The sequence below is a fragment of the Varroa jacobsoni genome, unplaced genomic scaffold (assembly GCF_002532875.2).
Source record: "Varroa jacobsoni isolate VJ856 unplaced genomic scaffold, vjacob_1.0 scaffold_815, whole genome shotgun sequence".
Taxonomy (NCBI): Eukaryota; Metazoa; Arthropoda; class Arachnida; order Mesostigmata; family Varroidae; genus Varroa; species Varroa jacobsoni.
The window spans coordinates 547,006-570,358 of NW_019213717.1; the positions used below are offsets into that span (position 1 = coordinate 547,006).

At 43.3% G+C, this 23,353-nt stretch overlaps 1 protein-coding gene across 2 annotated transcripts in view; it reads right to left on the reverse strand.

Annotated features, from left to right (window-relative positions):
• Positions 1-23,353, reverse strand: part of LOC111264066 (uncharacterized) — a 165,501-nt gene that overhangs the window by 39,397 nt on the left and 102,751 nt on the right. The window contains exons 3-4 of one of the 2 annotated variants that reach the window (XM_086969921.1): positions 22,545-22,672; positions 6,594-6,978 (exon numbers count right to left, since the gene is read on the reverse strand). In XM_086969921.1, the coding sequence (XP_086826047.1) occupies positions 6,594-6,978; positions 22,545-22,672 (513 nt within the window). Of the gene's footprint in view, positions 1-6,593; positions 6,979-22,544; positions 22,676-23,353 lie in introns of both variants that reach the window. The other variant, XM_086969920.1, reaches the window with a different exon arrangement.

A 23,353-nucleotide genomic window follows, 5' to 3' on the forward strand; every position in this document is an offset into this window, starting at 1 on the left:
ACATTACGGTTTTAAAATATCCAGCTTCTTTGGCGTATAGCATTATGCCGAATAAGTAGATATGCATGTACTATATACACTTCCATGACCCAAGAGGTCCTAAAACCAAGTCGAAGGGTGACACTGCAATTGGCTTGGTACCTACTAGTGTACGGGAATCAACAACTATTGTCTTCTCCTTAACTGTTGTCAATAGGACTATCGAGCACAGTCGCAGTGTCACACCCAACTCAGCAAAACGTTGTTGTCAGATTGGAGCCCTTCTTCCTATATTCAGGGTCTGTCAGATCAGAGGGATTCAACGTGGAAACGAAACTCGCTACACTTTGGCCGAGTGCATCCAGCCACGAAACTGGCTTGGCTACGTTCGGCCTCCTGCTATTACCTCGCACTACTCTACTAACACACTATCCTTCCGCCATTTCACTAGACACGGATCAAGACAGGGTACGCTGAGGCACCCACTTGTGTCAGTTTTGCCTGCCGCCGCCGCAGCCTATCGCAGACAATGCAATGAACTGTGTTAATCTTTGAAGAATTTACTCAAAAACCTGCACACCCTGCGGACCAGTCTGCCCTGCCCTGCCCTGCCCTGCCCACGGTCAGCGCAAGGTGGGTCAAGTTGCCAGCCACGAGGCAAAGGTTGGCCATCTAGCACGAGGAAAGCAACGACCAGATCAGCTGTAGGAAATGCAAGCGATATAATGCTTTCCCTACCGTTCGCGAAAGGAATGTTTTTTCTCGAGCGGCTAAGGAAAGTGTGCGCGGAGAGAAAAGAACAGATAAAGGAAAGGCAATAATAAGACTATGAAGAAGCAGAGTAAAAGAGGAACGAAATGAAGAGGATCTACAAAGACTCTGAATCACAGCAGCAGCGGCAGTCGACGTTAGCGTCGCCGCCAGCCTTAAGCCTAGATGGCGAATCACTTTGCCAGTTAGGCCCATGCTGTTGCCGCTGCGGGGAATGAAGCGCCTCAACTTCGACGGCTCGACAAGGACTTCGCTGAACAACGCAGCAGCAACAGCAACAGCAGATAGTAGTCGGTCGAGAGGTCCATAGTCAGTAACCCAGTGATATATTATAGCCTACGGACTTGCTATAGCGGGAGATTGATGAAGGAAAAAGCCGGCGGTAGCTTCTGCTGCTGCTGCTGTTTCTTAGACACAGATAGTCCAAGAATTCTCTTTGGAGGAGGCAACACCGAGAATATAACGGAACAATTCACCCGGTTCAACTCTGCGCTCTGGGGTGGAATCCATTCAGAATAGGGGGAAAAGAATAAAATGAAATTGAACGCAAATAAGGAGAGAGTAAGCAGGACGAGAAACACGAAAAATGCAGAGCCTTTGAGCATACAATATTACTAAACAACCTAAACTAAAAATACATATACTTCAGTTTCTGCTGTGCCGTGAACACCAACAACGCTGGTGTAGGCACCAGTTGACACTGCATCATCAATGCGGATATTCATCATCTGTTCAGCCTGTACATGTATATCTATTGTATATATAACTATCGAGGTTGTATATTTCGGGATTTTGGCCGGATTGGCTGAGATCATTCGACGACGTCGGAATGCTCTCGAGGAAACTCGACGAAAAGTCGTGCTAGCGTTTCTGATATTTATACTGATGATTATTTCGTGGAAGATATTTTCGTCGCTGGACGTGTGCTTCGTTATGATTTCCGCGCCGAAAATCTGGCTGTTCCAAAAACCGAAGGAGTGTCCTTTCTTTTTGTCTGTTTTTCGGCGGTCCTTTACAGTCCTTTTCGTAACAATTTCAAAAGAGTCTACATCAAAATACTTCCCTCTCCATTGCGAAAGGGACCAGCTGATGTTTGCAATTTAGCTAAACTATCCTTTAATATGAAGACATGTCTTTCTTTACTCGGTGATAGTACGGCAGAAACGCGATTGCCATTTAAACCTAGGGAAACGTGAGGTAGCCTAAGTTCTAAACAGGGTTATAACCAGCAATAAAAACGTAGAACTGGGAAAATTGTATATGGGATTACCGAAAAAATGCTAGCGGTTTTTCTAGCTAAATGACTTTAAAGTAATTTATAGCAAATAGTATAAACCGAGTCAGATCGCCATTGGTGTCAGCTAAAAGTTCATTTGATTGTAGTGGACGTGCTAAAATCGATGGAATAGCTTTATTCAGACTTAAGGTAAAGCGCCTTGAAAATGAGTAAGATTTTTACGAAAAATCCATTGTATTTTAGGATTTTATTACGATAAGGCCACAAATACTGCCCAGGCTCGTAAAAGATTATACTGTCAATAGTCGAGATACCTTATCGGCAAAAAGAATTTCAAGATAGTTCTGTCTGCTGCTGTTCTTCTGGCAATCTCGATATAAGAGATGTTCCTCGAAGCGAGGTCGATCGCTTGTGGAAAAAAGTTGATGAAATAATTAAGCAACTTGGGGAAGACTGATACATAAGCAGTTATGACGTCGCCAAGGAATTATCTACCGTAAAACACTTTTAAACCATTGTGAGAAAGCTATACACGGGAAGACGTTTAATTTTTGGGCTCTACAATCTGACCGAACTGACGCCAAAGAAATAGATGCTATATGTATAATAGAATAGGAAAAAAGTATATAGTAGAAATGGAAAGCATTTGTGAAGTGTTGCTGTCCGGCGATTGACTTGCATTTCTAATGTCGGCAGCTATCAAGATTACAAAAATTCTCTGAGGGAAATTGACCGCAGCTAATGAATAGAAATGAATGTCGACTTCCTTCTATTATGACGATATCAAACCGCATGCATATTTAGCTAGCTGGCGATAACTGGGAGAATTTGGGTGCGAAATTTTAAAATATCCATCATATGCCGAATTTCGCACCGTTTGTCTATCACCTATTTCGGTCTTTGCAGAACCCATCTTAATGACGGTAATCTAGTTCCAATGAAGGGATGCAAAAATTAGGTGTCACAATATTTTACCCAGACACCACAGAGGTTCTGGAAAGCATACAGGAATATGGTGTCACCAAAAAACTGACAAAAGCCAGTCCATCCAAATGGCCAAAAAAACGATATTCAATTGGATAATATTGTTTCAAAAAATATTATTTAACTTCGATATAAAAACCGTCGACAGGCCAATATTTAGCTGTTAGTGCAGAGTCTTTTTTCGTCGCTGGGCGCGATCTTTATTTGAGCTAGATAGAAGGTAACTAAGCATCTGCAAGTACTGCTAGACTAGATCACTAAATGCATATTACATAAGGAACAAATGATTGCCACAGACGATTGATTCAACAACTTACCAGGCAGCTGACGATACAACAGAGGGCGTTCCTGGGGGTGTTACACACTATTTTCAGTCATGTTGTAGAGGAACCCAGTGATAAAATAGCAATCTTTTTTTCACCACTATGTTTCTAGTTTGTTTTCTTAAATCAAATAGCCACAAATTCTTGTTCAAAATTATACCTATACTCTATATGCTCACTTGTCGCTACGAAAGGAAGTTATCTGTTTCTTATTGTCAAATTCAGAGTAAGTGTCAATTTCGTGACAGGTATAATGACTTGTTGTGATGAAATGAATGAATGAACAAAATCATGAAGTATGATGCCATAAAGAGATATTCGACAAAGAAATTTGCTTATTTGTATAAGGAATTTGTAAGTGTCATCTATATATTCTCTGTGTGTGGCTAAAGGTCTCTGCGATGCAAATCCTACATTTAAACCCACAAACGCGGCGAGAAGGCCTTTGGACAGATTTTCTACCGACAAGTTGACAATGACTTCCATGAAGTGAAACAATGTGAATACAGGGCACTACCTAAAGCTAGCTGGCCTCAAGGTTTTCTCGTAGGCTTAAAATGCGTGCTCGAAACGTTATGGCTGTTAAATGATATTTAACGTTTTCTTAATTTCAACTTATCTAACACCTGACACAACAACAACCGACTGAATTGTCGCTTTAAGTAGAAAAAAGCACAGCCAAAGCTAACATTTGATTCTTGAATGAGCTAAATAAATGTTTCGAATTTTACGTACGCTACATCCCCCTAAACGTTGGTTTAGACGGCCGGACCCAGCACGAAACGAAGCAGGTGGACCCTAACCCGGTTTTGAACCTCTCAATTAGGCTAGTTGTTGGCAGCTCCACAAACACATGACCAGCTTCAATATTGAACTTCTGTCACCTAACGTGTCTCTTAATTTGACTGGCAAAGATGTCGCGTCGTCACGGAAGAAAGCTTACTGGAGAGACTTATTGGAAAAGCGTCCATCCACCACATCAGCAGTCCACTTCGTCGTTAACCTCTCCTGATAAACTCTCTATTGGTTAGATAATAACATTCCGTTGTGTATGCCTTACGAAAATTTGCTTCCAAGCAAGTTTGTCGGTAACGAGCGAAACCATTGTTCCAACTTTAGTTTCAATCCCGGCAACGCAGCGCATGGAAACTGCTAGACGGCCTTAATTCATTAAGTCATTCCAGTTACACCTGGCAGATCCTTCCTTTACCGCCTGCATCGATGTCTCGCCTAAAGCCTACATTTGCTATTTAGAAAATCATTTCTAACGATACAAATGGAGAAGCAAGATTTAATTATTATATATATGTACACATATATTACTTATAATGAAATCATTATGCAATACGAGATGTGTTGGTACTATGGCTTTTATACGGAATTATAGTCGTACGGTCTCCCCCTCTTATTAGTTATATTATTGTTAATCTTCCTCTTTTTTAGCATTTGCGCCTGCGGCAACTATTGAATAGAATGAGCTCTGTCTATGCGGAACGGTGCTCGTACCTCCCAATATGTAATAGGGGTTCGAAAAAGGCGAGGGTCGCAGGGAGACGGCCTAGAGCCGGCGGGGTTGATTAATGACTCGAAATTGATCATTTTTTTTAAATCCGTGTGATTTCTCTCTCTTTCTCACTCATTTTTTCTTCCAATCCCGCCTTCCTATACCAGCGCAGTTCCTCATTTAATTTCTCGTTCTGATTTCAGAGCCATGTCGCTCCTCCGTGTTTGTCCTGACAGCCGAAACGTCCGGGTCCGTCCTATGACAAGGGCATTCGTCTTGTTGTAGAACAGGGGCAGAAAAGCGAAATAAGTTAAGTGGAGACGAGAAAGCGTTTTTTTTTGCATCCTCATTTGCAGTCCCAGTGAACAGTGGACCTGTCATTACTCTTGATCTAAGGACAAATACAGAAAAAACTAGCAGCCCTCACAGACAGACAGACAGACAGGTAGCCTGCATAGATGACACGACTCTAGAATTCCCTCAAAACAACACAAAATCAATGAATTTCTCTTTGTTTCTCATGTTATGATCAATAGGCGACCAACGCACAGGCCGAAAGGAAGCTCCACTCAGTTCAAATGTAAGGCCGAAACTGATTTTGGTCAAGCGAAGATTTAAAAGGGCCAAAATGCCGGTAATAATATCATACAACCTGGCCAGTGGGTGCTCCTTTGTTGCCGATCGTTTACTCGCCTCGTCTCGATGAAAGCCCATAATGGATCCGGACATCGAAGGTAGACATGAGCCCAATTTCTCCTTAGTTGCATAGCAGTAGTAGCGATAACAAGCACTAGGATATCACCAGGTGTGACCAGTCGTAGGTAATTAACGGACGTTACGGTAAAATCAAAGGCATCAGTCGTCGTAGCATCATATGGACACAGTTGGACAGTGCTACTGCTGCCATAGTAATCGATAAGCACAACACTATCAAGCCCGAGGCTAATTAGAATCATAGTAAAGATCGGATTTAATGAAGTAGCAAGATGTTACCGATCGGCCAGCAGTGACTCATTCAAGCAACAATCGGCTGAAGCAAAATAGCAAAAAAATCGTGAATTCGTAATACTGAAACTAGGTCACTTCGGTACAACTGATTGGTGGCTTAAATAAAATATACACGAATCGTCCTAGTTACTATAAATATCGATAGCGGTACCACGATATCGAGTAGCAAATGAGGACTTTAGGTGGGCACTCATCGAACCGGCCCTGGCTCCATATAGAAGGGAGCACCACTGAGCACACCGCGACGACAGGTCATTCACTCTAACTTTAAAGCGATATTATTTGGCTGTCTCCGAGTAAATTAGCATTTTTATTATTGCAAGAATGAAGATTATTATTCATCTTTGCAATGAGAATTCCCCACCTGGGTCCGTTCTTGGTACCGGTCTCTTTTCATTGTCTTATGGTCATAGTCCTGCTCGCGTTCATCCCATCCAACCTCAGTTCCTCACACGACGCCCGACTGACCATCGTCCTGACAAAAGGCCCAACTTGAAAAATCGATATCGTCAAAACCACAGCTATGACATTCTTCACACCCGGCACACCTATCCCGCATAAAAGCTTGACTAATCTGTACCAAACTCTAATTGCTGTCCTTGCATGTTCGTAGAACAATGACAGATTTTCTACAAGCAAAATGAATGTATATAATTATACGAATGCAATATAATGAAATCATATTCTAGTGGCTTCCTTAAAGCTTAAAGCGACGTTCCTGATCAACGTCCAGATCACTAGAATGGACGCCGGGGGTAGGTCAATGTAAAGGAAAGTTGGTACTTACTTGTCTTTCAATGAGCTGGTACAGTTCGGCGACTGTTGCTGCTGTGGTTCGGCTGTGTGATGATGGTGCGCGGAACTCTGTTGGTGGGCGACTGCCGCTGCAGCAGCGGCGGCGGCAGCAACGGCAGCGGGCGCGAGACTGTTTGTCGCGGAATGATGCTGAGTGGCAAGTTGACCACGATTGGCAGCCAGCGCGACGGCGTTGAGCAGGGCCTGCTGTTGTTGCTGCTGAAGACTCGGGGGAAGCTGACCCTGCAGCTGGCCCAATTGACCCTGAAGCTGACTCTGCAGTTGCGGATGGAGCTGGGAGAGCAGCTGCAGATGCTGGGCGGCGGCAATGGCCTGCTGTTGTTGTGGACTCATCAACGAGATTTTCGACGGGTCTCCTATTAAATACAACAGGGTACCGTTTTCATTATGCTTTCAGTGTGACCAAGAACAGATGGATTCTAATCAGCATTTCCAGTATAGATGCTGATCGTATGATAAAAACACCATATACGTCAAAGTACCGTATATAGCCGTATAGCGTATTCTATTTTCGAATCTTTCGCAAAGCATTTGATAGTAACAAACGTTAATGTTCAGTGGTAAATGACAATGCGTCCAATGATCTTTCGACACGAAATCGGAGCCATTACACCTTCTTCGAATGCTCGTTTATTTCGAGTCCTTGATTTATCATTATCATTTATTTTTTTCATCTCCATAATGACAATAACCTCTCACAAAACCTCTCTGCTCGTAATGTTTCATGCGTTTTAATATACTGCCGATGTGAGGTAGGGTAGTGGATCCCGTTCAGATGGCCATCGTGCATTGTTTCAGCTCGCTATCTATTCGTTTATAGCGGATGACCTAGCGTTACCCGAGATAGTTGCAGTGTCCTGTTTGCCCATTGATGACGACGAGTGTCACTTTTCTTCTGCAGGAGTGCAGCATTCCGTATTCCGAGCTGCTTCTAATGTCGGTACTACTGCAGCACTTTGGCTCACTTTTGAATATCCTTTCTTCTCTTCTTAAAACACCCCGACCTCCTGCAGGATGCTTGCAGCTCAGCTAGGCACACTCGACAGTGTCCATCCAGTGCGTTAAAATATAGCTATGTCTTTCAATGTTATTTTATGGTCACTTCTTTCCCTTCTCGCACTACCCATTCCTTTGGTGCCCTATTTGCAATCTTCTTTCATCACAGAGACAATTCTTATATACGCTGGCTAAACTTCATGTCAAAACCGATGATTAAGACCGCTTGGCCCCAAAGGAAAGAGCTTTACCCCGTGACAAAAAACGGCCGTACGGCCCAGTCTCCCTCCTCAACAGAATGGCTCGCGACTTGAGCTATGGACATCGTACTTTATTTCTTTAACAGAATGAAAAAAAGATAATGAGGCAAAGGGTAAACCACGAAGCGGGGGAAAAGTTCGAGAAACAGGGAATTCTTGGCTACTTTGTCCAGTGAGCTCTCCGCAGGTGCTATAGGCTCGAGAATCTCCGTCCCCCCTTTCCCGCCCCGCTCTCTCTCTTCCACCTTTTATTTCGCTCTCGGTTAATTAGTTACTACTAATTGCTCTCCTCGTTATATATATAATTATGAATGTAAACATTTTGTCACATTGTGTACATGACATGTTTCCGTGTGTATCTATAGGGAATAACACAAACCCACTGTTCATGCAGACACGGAACGCGCTCGTACATACATATATGCTCATATCTTCGTATGAAAAACAAAAAACTTAAGGGGCAGGGGCATTTGGGTCGGATTCGACGCCGGAGAGCAATCCTAGAAATTTCGAATGGAGGGAAAAATATTGACAATGAAAAGAGAAATAAGCACCGGAAGATTGAAGGGATTCAGGAGAACGCAAAAAAGGAGAACATTTTACGAGAGAAACGGCGAGCTTCGACGATGAAGACCAGTGGCCAGAGGAGGGGAAGAGGAAAGAGACGCACGAAGCAACGCGCGAGAGAAACAGAAAACGAGCGAAGCTGTTGCTGCAACTGCCGCTGAGGAAACGAATGGAAAGAATAACAACAAAAACTACAGATGGGAATACCGGACCAACACACACACGCCGATGCAGAGCGGCACGAGGGCCAACGACTCGAAGCAAAGCGAAGCAGAACCGCCGTGAGTGCGCCGTCTCTGATAAGCGTTTTCAGAAGCGGATGAGGGTCGATTCGCTGTTGCCTTGTCCCTCACACGCCTATGGACATGTGTCTGCGTGTCTGGGCACTTGAATCGGCGGATCTCCCTTTTTTTTATCCACCTTTATCTCGTTCGACTTCATTTATCGCTGCTGGGCTAATGCCAGCGTCGATCCGTTGTCGATCGTCGTATTCGCCCGCGCAATATATCTCGTCTGTGTGTTAGCCAACGAAGAGAAAAAAGTAGACTACGCGAGACGACGAAGAAAACGAGGAGGAGTAAATTACGATTTTAAAATGCTAATGTCTAAAAGGAAGAGGGCGGTCTGCAGTGTCCGCGCGACGCATAGGCGGTCCAGCTACGATCGTCATGGAGCCGGCGGCGAAGGTGGTAGTGAGTGTTCTGACTGAATCAGACAGTCTCTTACCAGCAGCGGTATGGAAACTGCAGCCGACGTCGTTGTAACGGAGCTCACTAGAGCGAGTGCGCGGGGAACAGCAGCCAGAGCAGCGGGCAAACCCTCAAGAAGCAAGCGCCAGGGGGTTGCAACGCGATCTGACTTTTATTTTTATTAGACGTATTTATGAACGATATGGGCTGGAGTCGTGTAGAAGTGCAATGGAGAGGGACGTGAAGGCGGAAATAAATAGATAAAATAAAAAATGTCTGTGCATCTATTGAGCTATCTGCCTCAAGCGGAATGAAAATCGCATATTATAACGACAAACTCTATTATCAGTTCGTACGTAGGTTGCCTTAAGTGTATATATCAATAATATATTTATAATAAATAGTTATTATATACTAGTAAGGATGTAAAATATATCTCAGGTCTCAGGCTTGCATTGATATGCTGTTGCTCAAGCAGTTTCATAATTGGATTAGGCCATGTAGCCACTAAATGTGCGAAAATGAAAGGTCTTATTAGACATAATTTTGCCGCCCGGCTAGAAACTATGATATCCGTAGTCCTTTACGTTACGTGCATATTTCTTCAAGGAGCACTTTTACACTATACCATTATTATAATAGTGTGTATCATAGGAAGGATGACCGGAACAAGTTTCTAATTCTTTTTATTAATGACACAAGCTAATGTAAAGTCCGTTTGACCTTCTAAAATGGCTGGGCTTTAGTTGGGTTTCTACTTTACTGTTAATACGAACGAGTCGTCTAAATTTGTTGGTCAACGATCTGCGACTCGATCGGCGATGTCAGTCTAGTTGGATTGATCGTTCTACGTCGTGATCAAGCCCCCTTCTGCAAATTTTAACAAATTCTCCAAAGAAAAAAAGCAAGGAAGCTCGATTTAACAAGCATTCGGTCATGCTCGAGAAACAGCCGACTGTCAACGCCACCCAAGCCAAACATCTCACCGCTACATCGAGACATTACATTACAAGTCTGCAATGGTGACGTGTGCGACCTAAGGCATCCTAACCCTCCGACACTTCGTCTAGGCTTTTGCCTTCACTTTGAATCAAGTCAATATCAAATTCGGTTGACTTTTCCACTCCATTTCCTTGGCATTCGAAGTGAGAAGGGGTAGAGCGCCGGAAATCGAGCCAGCCCAAAGCGAAGATGGGCGGGGTCAGTGGATGAGCATCACTGCTGTATTTTGAAGTGGTGAAGCAGTTCATGTATTTCTTCTTAGAAATCATAGTGTATCATCGCTATGATCGACAACTACGTAGAGTCGACGATCAAAGACAGATGCACGTCCCAAAAAAAGCAAATCGTGCAACTTTTTTTTCGAAATACTCATATTACTGCAAACCAGTATGTTTATGCGTGTGTTGTTACACTGGGTGAGGTAAAACCCATCTCAATGTGTCAAATATAGAAATAGGCTTACATACACAACGTAACCACACGCATGTAACTCATATAAGGCTAATTTCGCTGCCAGATTAAGCTAGTACTGTTGTCGGCAAATATTCCGATGATATATAAGTTTAATATATATATGCTTAAGTTAATACACGTACCTTATCAAAGCTGGAAAGTAATTGCTTAAAATAAGCTGCATAGGTTTCACTAAAAAATTCCCTTGCGCAGTACGTTTGCCTAGAACAAATATGGGGAAGATAGAAAGAAACAAGGATGGTGAAATATGGAAGAACAGACATCAAAGTCCGCTGGGTCAGATTCGCCCAGTTTTACTGCTAGTCTTCTGGTTTCTATAATATAATCTTAACTCTAGAAACGTGGTCAATATGCTTTTTAAACAACCACATATCACACAGTTATAGTTAGATCGGAAAAAAACACGTAAAATATTTTACTGTTTTATTGTCAGCAGTGGCCCGAGCCGATAAACTCGCTGCCAATCAATCTCACGCTACTTTGTCCTAGCTGGTTTTGTTGCTTGCCGTCCCTATTTACTGACATTTAATTTAGTTTTCGGCGTTACACGCAAAGCAATGTCCGTGCTTCTGATCGCGTGCATGTGTACGACGATATGTGCCCAATCTGGGCTTCTGGCGGAATTGCGCGATGGCGCTGCAAAGGCTGGCAAGGCAAAACAAAGCAACTCCAATGCTTTGTTAGGAGGCAATCACTACCGACGCAGTACGGCCTGATCAGGTTGGTTGCGCGAGACAGAGATGGATGGAAAACCCGATTGGTTCAACAACAGCAGCAGCAGAAGCAGTCGTAGGCATCAGGATGGTTGGCTAGTGGCTTTGCATTTAGAGGCAGTTGCGGACCGAGGCAAGCTTCTGTGCCCGTACAAAGGGAACAGTAGTAGCATTTTTAGCAGAGTACGCGCGTCGTCTCCAGCGGCGCTCGTTGTCTCGGATTTTGAGCTGCTTGACTTACTAAGCGTTCTTTTATTTTCCCTCTTGCTTTTTTCCATTCCCTTTTCCATCTCGCGTTGTTGGCCGTACAACTAAGGTCGGCTGTCCTCAGCTTGGCTGATTGCTACAGTTTTACGCTTGAGCTTACCCTTAGAGCTTCTCTTCTTTTCTTGGAGTTTACGAGGAAAAGTTAGTCAGAGAAGTGGTGACTCGGGCCAACGGCTGCGGTGGCGCGGTATCTGCTGCCGAACGTCGGACGCGAGCGAATACAGCCTGTGTGTATATATAGACCAGCAAAGCAAACGCGGCCAAAGCGCCCGACGTTGACATAAAGTTATTTCCTTCTCTCTGCCAAGTCCCTCGTCCCTTTCAACAACGAATGCTCTGCCGAACGCCCGATAACGAGGGTTCAATGGGCTACTACTGATTCATCGGCAACTGCCCTCGTCTCTTCTGCAGATGCAAACGGGACTACGCCTTTCATTTTCCATGATATGCATCTGTAGTTTTTAAAGTTTCGAAATGAGACTCCCGCTTGCATGACTGGTTTTAATGTCTTTGCCAAGGACGAGCAAAGACGCCAGGATACGAAACCACATAAAAGTAGGCACGCTATCAAGCAACAACAAGTGCTGTAGAAAAAAAAACAAAATTTATCCAAAATCTACACAATATACCAATAGACCCACGAAGAAAGATTTGTTCGATAATTTCTGCAAACTAACAATCTTAACCTTAAAATATATACCCTCCTATACGGAGCTACCGTACCTATTCCTATTTCTATATTTTCGAGGCTATATTTAAGGTCCTGTTGAAATGTTGAGCCTGAATTATACGAGATAGCTTAGATATAAGCGTATAATCAATATTCAAAATGCGTCTGCTTTAAAATCAGAACATCAATTGCCAATTAGACGGTATAGATAAGCTTCTACGGTTAGCCTTTTTGGATCCTTTGGCATTTGTTACATTTTTTAGTTGTTTTGTACCTTAATACTTGTGAGCCTAGAGTCAGCTTGATTGGCCTGAAGTCAATACAAGATTTATTTCTACTCGATTTTTTGTATGTAGCTTATTTGAGCTGCGCTTTGTATTTGATAATATTACTTAATGAAGGATTACTATTAAAGAGTTTACAGAGTATGAGTGGAATATGTTAAGATTAAGTAATTTGTGGTTTAGGCTTTCATTTGAAGCTGTAGTCATATTAAATAGACATGGCCGTCCGGAATGATGCAAGATGCAAATGCATCTTTTTCTTTCAGATACGATCTTGGAAAATATTCATGGGTAAAAGTCCAGTACTGGATGCCGTGTCCGTCCCCATTGGTCTACCAATATACGTATATATCGAGGGACAAAATTTTTGTTAGATTAGGCACCGTCTGCCTGGCGTGAAGCAGAACACGGTAACCAGGCTAAGGTGCCAGTATTCCGTGCTCACCTAAGCTAGTCGGTTTCATGCACATACGTACGGTGCTTGCGCTATGGCTTTGGATAAGATAAGAATATGAGAAATAAGAATGATTAAGGCTATCGGTGCCAGTGGTCGCACGTGTCCATAAAAACAAGAAGACTTAACTATGCCCACCCTCTATCCTATTCAACAAAAATTTCATTGCTCCAGTTTTGCCTTCGCCTTCCATTCTACCCCAGTGGATTGAGTCGGCCCAGTTCCATCTCGGAGAGTCGGAATAGGATAAACTGATTTAGAAAGCCTCTCCTTTGTTTTTGTTCTTCTCTTCAGTCCCGTTCCGATTCAACCACGGCAATAAGAGATTTGGAACTGAGCGGGACCTAAAACTTCGAGTAAGCATCAGAAAGGTATGGGGAAAGGAAAGGGGTTGAAAGGGTCGTCCAAGTTCTTCACCCAAAAACAGACACTGGGCCGCAATTTAGATAGACACGCGACTATTGTCGGATGCAGACAGTTAGCAGTTGCCATTGTTGCTTGAAGAGACGAGACAGATTTAAAGACAATGACGCAACGATACGACCGTGTAGATCTGTGCATTCGTAATGAAACGAACAATAGCGCGTTGAAATCTCGTGATGATCGAAATGGGCAAAAGGCCCACACAAACGCACGTGCCACACTGGACTACCATTGACTGAATGGGGGTGTATTGGGGTTCATTACGTAGCCGTCTTGAAATGCATCCAGCATTCATTTTCTAATTACTACTGTGATTACTTGCTGATCGACGGTCGCGATTTTGATAGTAACATTATGCAAGTTTAATTCTATAGCATAGTTTTATTGCGATTTCTATTTGCCCTACGCTGGTTAGGGGGGTACCAAATAATGCGCATCTCCGGATACGGCGATACTAATTTAAGTTGCTACCGCCAAAAGCTTCTAAGAACTGCACTCGATTTTACCTACGATCTTTGTTTGCCCGAGGCATCTGCCTGACGCGTTCCGTTTCACAACCATACTACTCCAGTTCAACACGAGAGAGAAAGTGTATGCGTTAAGATAAGTGGGGATCTAATAAGATCTTTCAAAATATTAACGTTCTTAGCAGAGAAAATATAGGAAATACGTTTGTAAATCGAGAATTGTAAATATGGCCATCAAATTAGTAAATCTGTATTACACCACGAACTGGATTGGAGTAAAACGACGAGGAAAAAACAAACTAATCTACAGTAAGGCACTTTTATTAGTAAACAGACTTCTAGGTACCCATATCAACATCGAGCAGTGCCAGCAACAGCTTGTCATGGCATGATAAGACCATAGAAAGAGAGCTTCAAATCGCAGCAACGTATGCGATGCAATCTGTTTACTTGCTAGTTTTGGCCGCGCCTGCCTACGCGATGATAACTTGAATAACCCAAGATACGAATACCCGCTGCCCCCACCCTAGCTCGTCCCCTCTAATAGTCTTTCACTATACCACCAAGTTACCAGCAAATGCAGCAGGGTTCTTCAAACAAGGCGACAATGACACCACCAGTAGCAATAGCCGTAACAAATACTAATAATATTAATCCTAATAATAAGCATTATAACAGTGCCTGGTAGCGCCGTTACGATATGGGCTGATTTGCATCTCCTAGGGAAAAATTCACTCTCAATGACGATGCTTCGTTTCACCAGCCTTGCTGGTAACGAAAATGACGATGGGCGCCGCCAGAGAGTACAACCACGATCGCCTCCCGCATTCTGAGATCCTAGAAGCCCACTATGAAATGAGCGGCGGACACGCGGAACAGCTCTTCCACAAGTAGCCTACAGAAAGACTTCCTAACTCCCCATTTCACAAGTTAGCACGTTCAGGGTTACCTTGGTTTGCAGGACATTCAATGCCTTTCGCAATCCACACACGATATATATATATATATATATAGAAGCTTTTGCTTTTCTTTCGAGTTGGAGAACGAAGGCGATTGGAGTTTTCTCTTTCAATAACGCTACCTGTCTCCAAACACTGGTAGGTCATTGATTGTCGCATGCTGTGCAGCGCGATGACGGTGACACTCTGTGTTATCTTCTTTTGCTGCTACTAGTGTCGCCCTAGTTGTCAGTCCCGCTTCACCTTCTTACTCTCTGCCTGAACGTGTTTAAACGTGTTCAGGCAGTTCGGCAGCGTCATCGCACTACTTAACTACAACGGGGGTAGGTGGGGGGGAAGATCTTCCGATGTTGGTGTATTTGTTGCTACCCCAGAGTTGAGGGGGGGGGGGGGTAGAAGGAGTATTGTGTGTCGTGGGAGTGCATCATTCACAATGGCTGGCCGCCCACTAGTATTTTGACGAATAGTGCCTGCTAACTAGCAGACACGGAATCGTTATTGCCCCTGCTGCTGGGTCGTAGTTGCCCCGTCGCTTCGAAGATTCGGCGATGCATATTAAATACGTACATTCAACTCCGCCAGCTCGCGCCACTGAATACGACCCACATCCGTCGCACACAGTCCGCTTTGCCAAAGACTCTTGCGCTTCCTGTTTACCTGCCCCGCGCCTATATTTCATCGCGGCTAGCATTAGCGTTTCTCTATTCGTAGGCAGCGTTACTCTCGCCGGCTCTAAAGTCTCCGATTTGAACCGAGGAAAAAGGAAGACACGAGTTGAAAATCTCTGAGCAATCTTCATGCTGCTTCAGAGTAACGTTCGGTTGTGTGCATGATGCGATAAAATTGAAAACTTTTAAGCAAAACTGATAATACTAGTAACTTCTGCCTGCATGTTGTAGGGGAATGCATCGGAATTTTGGTTTATAATTGACCAACTATCAATTCGAGCCTGAGGCCGAATACTGCTAATAGAAACGCAAAATCAATTTCACTGTAGATTTAGGACTATAGCAAATATACTTCGGCAAGACTTTTCAAAACTGTCAAATTAAGAAGATCCTTTTAATTCGCTTAAGATCTTTTAATATGCTTATTCTCGATCCCCTTCCATGATACCAATCTATCTGTAAGATATACGAAATTATCTCACACCGTACTTCACAACCAGATAAAGTACAAATAAAGCTGGCACGCGAAAATCAAGACATATAAGACAAAGGTCAGGTGTACACGACATAATCGAGATATCTTCACGAGGATGCTTCAACTTATATATTATTTCCTAATTCGCTTTTTATGCTCCCCATCATTAGTAGGGTCCGCCTTCTCTTCATCGGCTTTTGCAACGCTGCATACGAGGATGAATGCAATGCTTGTCGTCGCAGCTGATGTTTGTTCCGAAATCTCTTTCCGTAAGTCTTCTTCCTCTTCGCCTCGCTGTCTATGTAGATAAAGCGACTAACCAAGTAAGAGAGAATGAGAGTTCGCGCTAAGTAACATTCCCTATGCGTCCATTCCACTTGGCCAACATCTACGACCCCGCGTTCGAATCTTTCCCATACTCATAACGCCTTCGAAGCTCACCGGCGGAAAAGAAGTAGTGCACATTCACTTGATGATGATAAGACGAAGGACTCTCTGGCTTTCTAGACACAAGCTGGTTCCGCCCTAGCTTAGCCACTCTCAGAATCTCAAGCCTTCTCTGGTTTGGCATATTTATCGTATCTTCAAACACGTCGCCGCCACTGCTGCTATTAGCAGTGCACAGCGGCCTCCTTCCGCTTGCGTCGCGCTTTCAAGTAACGGCAGGCATCGAAGACAAGTAATGAAGCAAACTCGTCAGGTATGAGAACCTCTACGACTTTGCTATTTCTCCCCAAGCATTGGCAGTTTTCTTGGCCAACGATAAACTTTTAAGCGAAAAACTTATTAGAGATTCAGGACCGGCAGAGACAGCAGCGCAACTATATGTGGGCGCATCGTTGATCCTGTTGGTATTAAGTGTGTGCATCTGTGTGTTTGGGTGTATGTGTAGAAGAAACGATGTCTTTGGATAGAAGGAGCAACTCGAGGGTGGGGGGTCGTCTTTGCTGATGTGATGCTTTGAGATGAGGTACCGGCGGGGGCAAAGGAGACTTGGATAGGTCATCGCTGGGCGAGTATTCGTCGAATTCAATGTCGCATCGACGTCATCAACGAAAAAGCGGAAGAAATCAGGTCTTTGTAAACAAACGTTAACGAACATTTCTCGCACCGACCCAGTAAGGAGGACGAAGAACGTCCTATACTTAAGGCGGTCGAAGGTGGCTGGTTTAACATTAATTGATTCTATATAAACACACACGTCTGCAATATTCGGCACGTATGTATGTATTAACAAGGTATTTATGTATGATTTGTATTTGATAAAAACTCGCAGCGCGAAGTGTATGTATGCCAGTAAGAAAACTGCATGCGCCTTGTCTGACCAGCGAAGCTTTATAGTTAACAGGCGACGTAGCAATGGGGACGTAAATCAAGCACCTTAAAATGAATAGGCGAACTACAATAATAATAATAATATCACGGTGACAATTAGGCCAGGCTAGCGTGCAGTGGCTACTAATGGGAGAATAGTACAGGCATTTCATGCTTGTCCCAGTTGATGAAAGACATGTCAGTGTTTAACCGAGCAAAAAAAGAATAGAGAAAATATTGGTCCGTTTTCCTTGCAAATTCCTTGCCAATATACCCACCTTAGCTACCCAAGCAGCCAAAATATATCGAGTGAGTATCTCGATATCCAATACGGTTCGATATGAGGCAAGCCACAACTGCCGTATATATTTTGTACATACACACAACTGCCTCACCGCGCAGCAATGACGGCACATTTGAGATACCGCGGGAGGCTAGGTATAGAGTAGGAACAGATGATGGAGCAGCATCTCGATTCCTCTATTCCATTCGGCCTCTCACTTCGATTTCGCCAATATCTTTTTCGTCAATCAGTCAGCCTTATTCCTCCTTTCCTTGAAGAAAAAGACTCCTATCTATAGTGACGACTTCGGGTGCTGATGTTCTAGATGGAGAGACTGTTAGTTTAGAAATGAGACGAATTGGAAGAGGTTCAAGGATTATAAAATGCCGATTCACAATAAGTTATTGAAAAGAATTTATGCGGCACATTCATTAATAAATTATGGGCGAAGCAGATACGAAACAACCTCTCTAACTTGCAATGATAAAAATCTAGTTTCTCTTATCGACCCAATAGGGATTAGGTATCTATAATTTGAATATGTTTATCCCAGCGTTCGTATCCAACATTTACTATTACAGTATGTTGTCGTGAATGAACAGTTGTCTTACTCATGCGCACAATCAAGCGAAAAGGTCGCATCAAGGAAGCTTTAGCACAACTCTCATAATCATGATCATTTTTTACAAAGTCAGCTAAAAACGAGTGCCGTACGCTTTTTTCACCACCTATATCGCAAACGAATGGTCGAATAAGTGGAAGTTTTTGGAGCAATAGCCAAAGAAACAAACCTGATTCCTGCCTTACCCTCGGCCATATTTCTCGCTTTGTAGCTTCTTGCTGGCCGTAGTGTCTATATAATTTCCTTTCCGCCTTTTCCTTGTAGTATATACGCGTTAGTAGTAAACTCGTTAACCAAAGACAACGCCCCCACCCCTGCCTTAAACATCTTTCTTTCACAACCCCCTATTCCGACACGAGCTTTCTCTAGGTGCTGCCACTACAATTTTGACTTGCAGAGCCATGGGTTCATTGGGTACGGATGTAAAGCAGAATCTAGCAGTTATATTCGGCTATTTCCCTTGACTGTTTGCCTATTCGGTGTAGGCGAACTGGCCTATCATATGAGCCGTGTACTAGAAATGTGTGGGTGTGCCTCTGGTGAGGGTGTCTGCAGATATATGCACATAGTATGGCGGTGCACTATACAAGGGTAATTGAATCCTTTATAGCGCGTACCCCTTCTGGATCGGCGTTTTCACAGCCTCTTTTCTTGATCCACCACCATCTTAGCCTCCTTGCTGGCCTTCACCTCCATCCAGCTACTACTTTCCCCACCACACCCTTGTATCCAGCCCCCTGGCACTCCCGTCAAAGTTTGACTTTTTTCTTCTGTTCTCATCTTTCAGCTAGTAGTGGTAGTTGTAGTAGATATGACCCTTGTCGCTCCTCCTGTCATACTTTCCATTCGCAAGTGCGCTAAAAGCGCAGCTTATTCGTTGCTTGCTTTCTGAGCCGCTTGCTACATGGGGAAAAGATGGCTTACAAGGCGTATATACATCCTAAAAGTCACATGGGGGGTAACTTTAGGAACTGGAGGAACAGGGCATTGCGAAGAAGAGAAGAACGGACCTGCGTGCCAAGACAACGAATCTTTAGCGCGCGCATCGGAAGGCGTGATGAAATCTACGCCGAAGCTATTCGACCCGAAAGCGATATCGTACGCTTCGGCGGAATCACACTAAACTTCACAAGTGCAAATCTCGTGAATCAATACTAATATAACACAGATTGTGTATTATAAGTTCAATGCCGGTTGAGTTACACCAATAGAGGCACGGTCCAAAGTGCCGTATCCATGTGTGAATCACACTCGTGCGATGATACGTAATCTCCATCAACGAGCTTCGCCTGTGTTTCGACGTCCTTTTCAGTCTGAAGCGACGGGTCGAAGGTGCGTACTTAAGAGACGGATGGCTAACACTACAGGGTGCCCCCACCCGAGTAGGCCCAAAAGGATTTTCTCCTCATTTTTCTTTTTCCTACTTATGCAGCTAAAGGGAGACCGCCAAAAAATCGAAGCTAATTTGAGAGCTTATAAAGAAAGCGAATATGATAAATGCTACTAGCCTTCGTATATTCCGACGCGACGGGGCCGAGCGACTTAGCTTCTAAAGCGCGTCGTTTGCACACAGTTTCATTTCAGTTTGTGAAAGGCTTTTGCCGCTACATTATCCTCAAAGCTAAAGCTCAGACTTTTCTTTCCTTCTTTATCTCGATGTTCACGTTTCGATCCTTTGGTGGGTGAGTAGCGTAAGGTAGAGAGAAAGCATAAAGACCCAACTAATCCCGGTCGATTTATACAACGGTTCAAATTCAGACAACAGAACCAGTATATTTGTCTAGCACTAATTTTTACGCTGTTTATCATGCTACCCGGCGTTCCTTAACCTGTGCTATTCTTCAAGACCGATTACACTATGCAATCCTAGCGTGACTTAAACAACAGTCCAGGGTAGATAAAAAAAAAAAAAAGAATAGATATTGAGCTTTTGTATTAGGTGCAGTGAAACGGCCAACTCGACGCCGAGAAAACTCAAAATGTTGATTGAAATCATCTGTCGAATTGTGGTACTTTTCCTGGAAAATCTCATATTTAGAAATCTTTTCTAGCCAATGCAAAATTGAAATTACTGGCTTGAAGATCTTGATACTTGGAACGGCACCGATAGTTCTCCTAAGTGTTTCTAAGAGTCTTTAACATATGAAGTATGCTTTGATATCAGAAATATTGACATGAAAGGAACGGTGCGTGTCAATATGAGCAAACGGGATAAAAAAACAGGAGCAAAAGCTTACGGACCTATGTTACCTAGGTCTAGTTTGTACCGAGGTCGCAATATCAACAAACCCGGTTTCGGACATGCTCACTATAAAGAACAAAATATTTACTTACGGATTATCTAGCTACAGAAAGATAGTGTATTTAACCGTAAATTTTATTTTTATATTTGTGTTGCATTCTGCTATTAGCTGATAGGACGGATTATTACACAGTATGTAATGTATGCTTATGTCCTGCCTCTTATAACCCTTTTAATCACCTGGAAGCACTTTTGTCAACTAATACAGTTTTGTTTTTTGCCAATATAAAATAGCATTGCCCCTATTTGTTGTTCACCGCTCCTTTTTATATTCTAGCCTTGCTTTGTCAGGATCATTTTGCTTCTCCATTTATAGTAGTCTTCTTTTATTACCAACTATTGATTAAAACCAAAGGCCAATTTTTGAAGCAAATCCTTCTTCGCTTCGATCCGTTCGAGTTCTCTGCTTACCTTGCCATCTCACTCGCATTTTGACTAGAGTGCTTCTAAAAAGTCGTTTACTTCAACGCGGCCCTGTAACGCTAGCAAGGCAATGCGAAAAAAGTGAGGAAGGCACTTTAAGTTTGGCCACTTTCGTTTCATTTTTTCTTTTTTTTGGGGGGGGGGGGGATAAGTAAGCACGCGCAAGGTTCCGATGCGCAAACGCTTCTCGTCTTGCCCAATTTTGCCCCCTTATTTAGCTTTGGAGAACAGTAACATACCCTCTTCTTTCGCTGCCATTTCTGCTCTCTGTGGCGGCAAAAATTTCAGCTGTTCGAAAGCATAAACCAAATCGGGCGGACATATCGAGCAAGAATGAGAACGTGAAACCTAGACAGACGGATTTGCTTCAACTTTGGTGCCGACCGGGAAACGCTACGCCGCCTAATCCCGGCGTATCCCAAGCGGCAGAAAGCGAACGATCGAAATAGAGTATGTGGTGGGGAAAACTAAAGATCAAGGGTAACTACTTTCCGACTTGTTCACACCTCGATATCTATCTTTGCATCTCGCTTCTCTGATGCCAGATCTCGTTCCTGGTTTAGCTAGTCACTCTAGATAAATCTATCGTCACAAGTTTAGAGCGCAGTTGAGCCATCACTCGCGATGCATACCGGCATGTATGAACGTGTCGATGTAAGGGGGTGAGGAAAATGACAACGACGGCTATGAGCTTGGCCACGACTAATGTCAGACTTAATTTCGCCAGCAATAATTCAAACTTTTCTGCTTTGCTCTTCCTTCTCCTCCTCCTCCGATTCAGATCCCCGAGTGGCTCGACCACCACCGGCCGTCCCTTCAGAGGCCAGCAACTTCTCACTCAGAGCTGACGCCCCCGCAACCCCGCTAACTCTCCTCCGTCTGATGACTGATCTCTCGTTATCGAATATAAAACGGCACTGCAGCGCCACCTTTCTTACACCACAACTAGACAGGCAGGTTTCATTCTCGTAGTGATGAAATTCAATAGCTTAAGTGCTTACTCTGGCACGGCTGGCCTTACGATCGACCAGGTAGCGGGCCAGCTTCTTTTCTCCTCCATCCAACATAGGCATTCAGCAGTCGGCTGTACTGAGGGGGATGGAACTGCCTGTACATATATAAACCGATAAACCATAGATACGTATTCTCCTTCGAACTCAATCCTGCACGTATAAGGTTGGTTAGATATCTCTAATCAAAGTATGGCTGGAGATGCTTGTGTATTTACCTAATACTAAAACCAAACTATATATACGTGTGTAAATATTTGTCTGCTCGTCTATAATACGTGTGTCGTCAATGGTTGAAGTCAATGAGAACAACCCAACATTGTACTTTATTCCCATAGACTTACTCGGAACTTAAAAAAAATCGGACTAATACGTACACTTACCTACTTGTCCTAAAGACGTACTTCGTATCCGTACTTAGTCTATAAACAAAGAGCTGGTAAATTTTGCCTATAAATGATAGGAACCTTTTTCGCGTGATGACATTAAGTACTATTATCATCGACGGATATCAAGCTTCGAGTCATCAATACATCGGTTCTTAAGAAGAATCTACATTTGGTTTGTTCACGGCATTTAGGAATTTCAGAAGATACGTACCATGACCGTTGAGTTCAAAAAGGTGTTCATCTCGACTTTTCTTAGGCACAAGTCCATTGGGGATGAGTGGAGGGCTTAAACTTCGCTTGAGAGAAGATATTGACGAATGCGGCAGCCTATGACCGCTGCTGCTGGAAATCCAATGAGCCCGCAGAAACAAAACCTATGTTAGCCAGGTCTGTCTAGGCTTCTTCTTATAAAAGTCTGTCTGTGATATTGTTATGACTGGTAGCATTCAGCCGTCTGAATCTCTAAAGGGTAGCGTTATCTACCTATGACATTTTCCTTTTTTACTTTCTCAAAAATCTGGGACGTCATGGCGAAAGCAATAGAGATACGGTGACTTTAAGAACGTAGATACCCACGCTCTCTAGTGGAATAAACCTGATAGTGGATCAGCTGTTCATCAACGTAATAACCAATAAATTTTAAATCATCAAGTGCTCTTCATATAGGTACTGAGCCAAAATCGTTTGCAAAATTTACTAGTCTCTAAATGGAACCATACATCTTTTTCGCTATTGAACAACTATAGTACGTACATATATATGAAGATTCTGTGAAGTAATGAAGGGGTTCAGCTTTCAAATGGTCTCAGTCGGCTTACTTGAAAACAATTTTTCATAATTAATTCCGATGCGTGGGACACATAAATAAATGCCGGCTAATACCACTCAATATATTTTACAGGTACTCCCATGGAACGCAAACAGCTTATTAGTGGGTTAAACTCAAACGCTAAACCTGATACCAATCGCTGCAACGCTCTTCGTAGATACGATACTGTTGACTTCCGAGGCTAGAATATG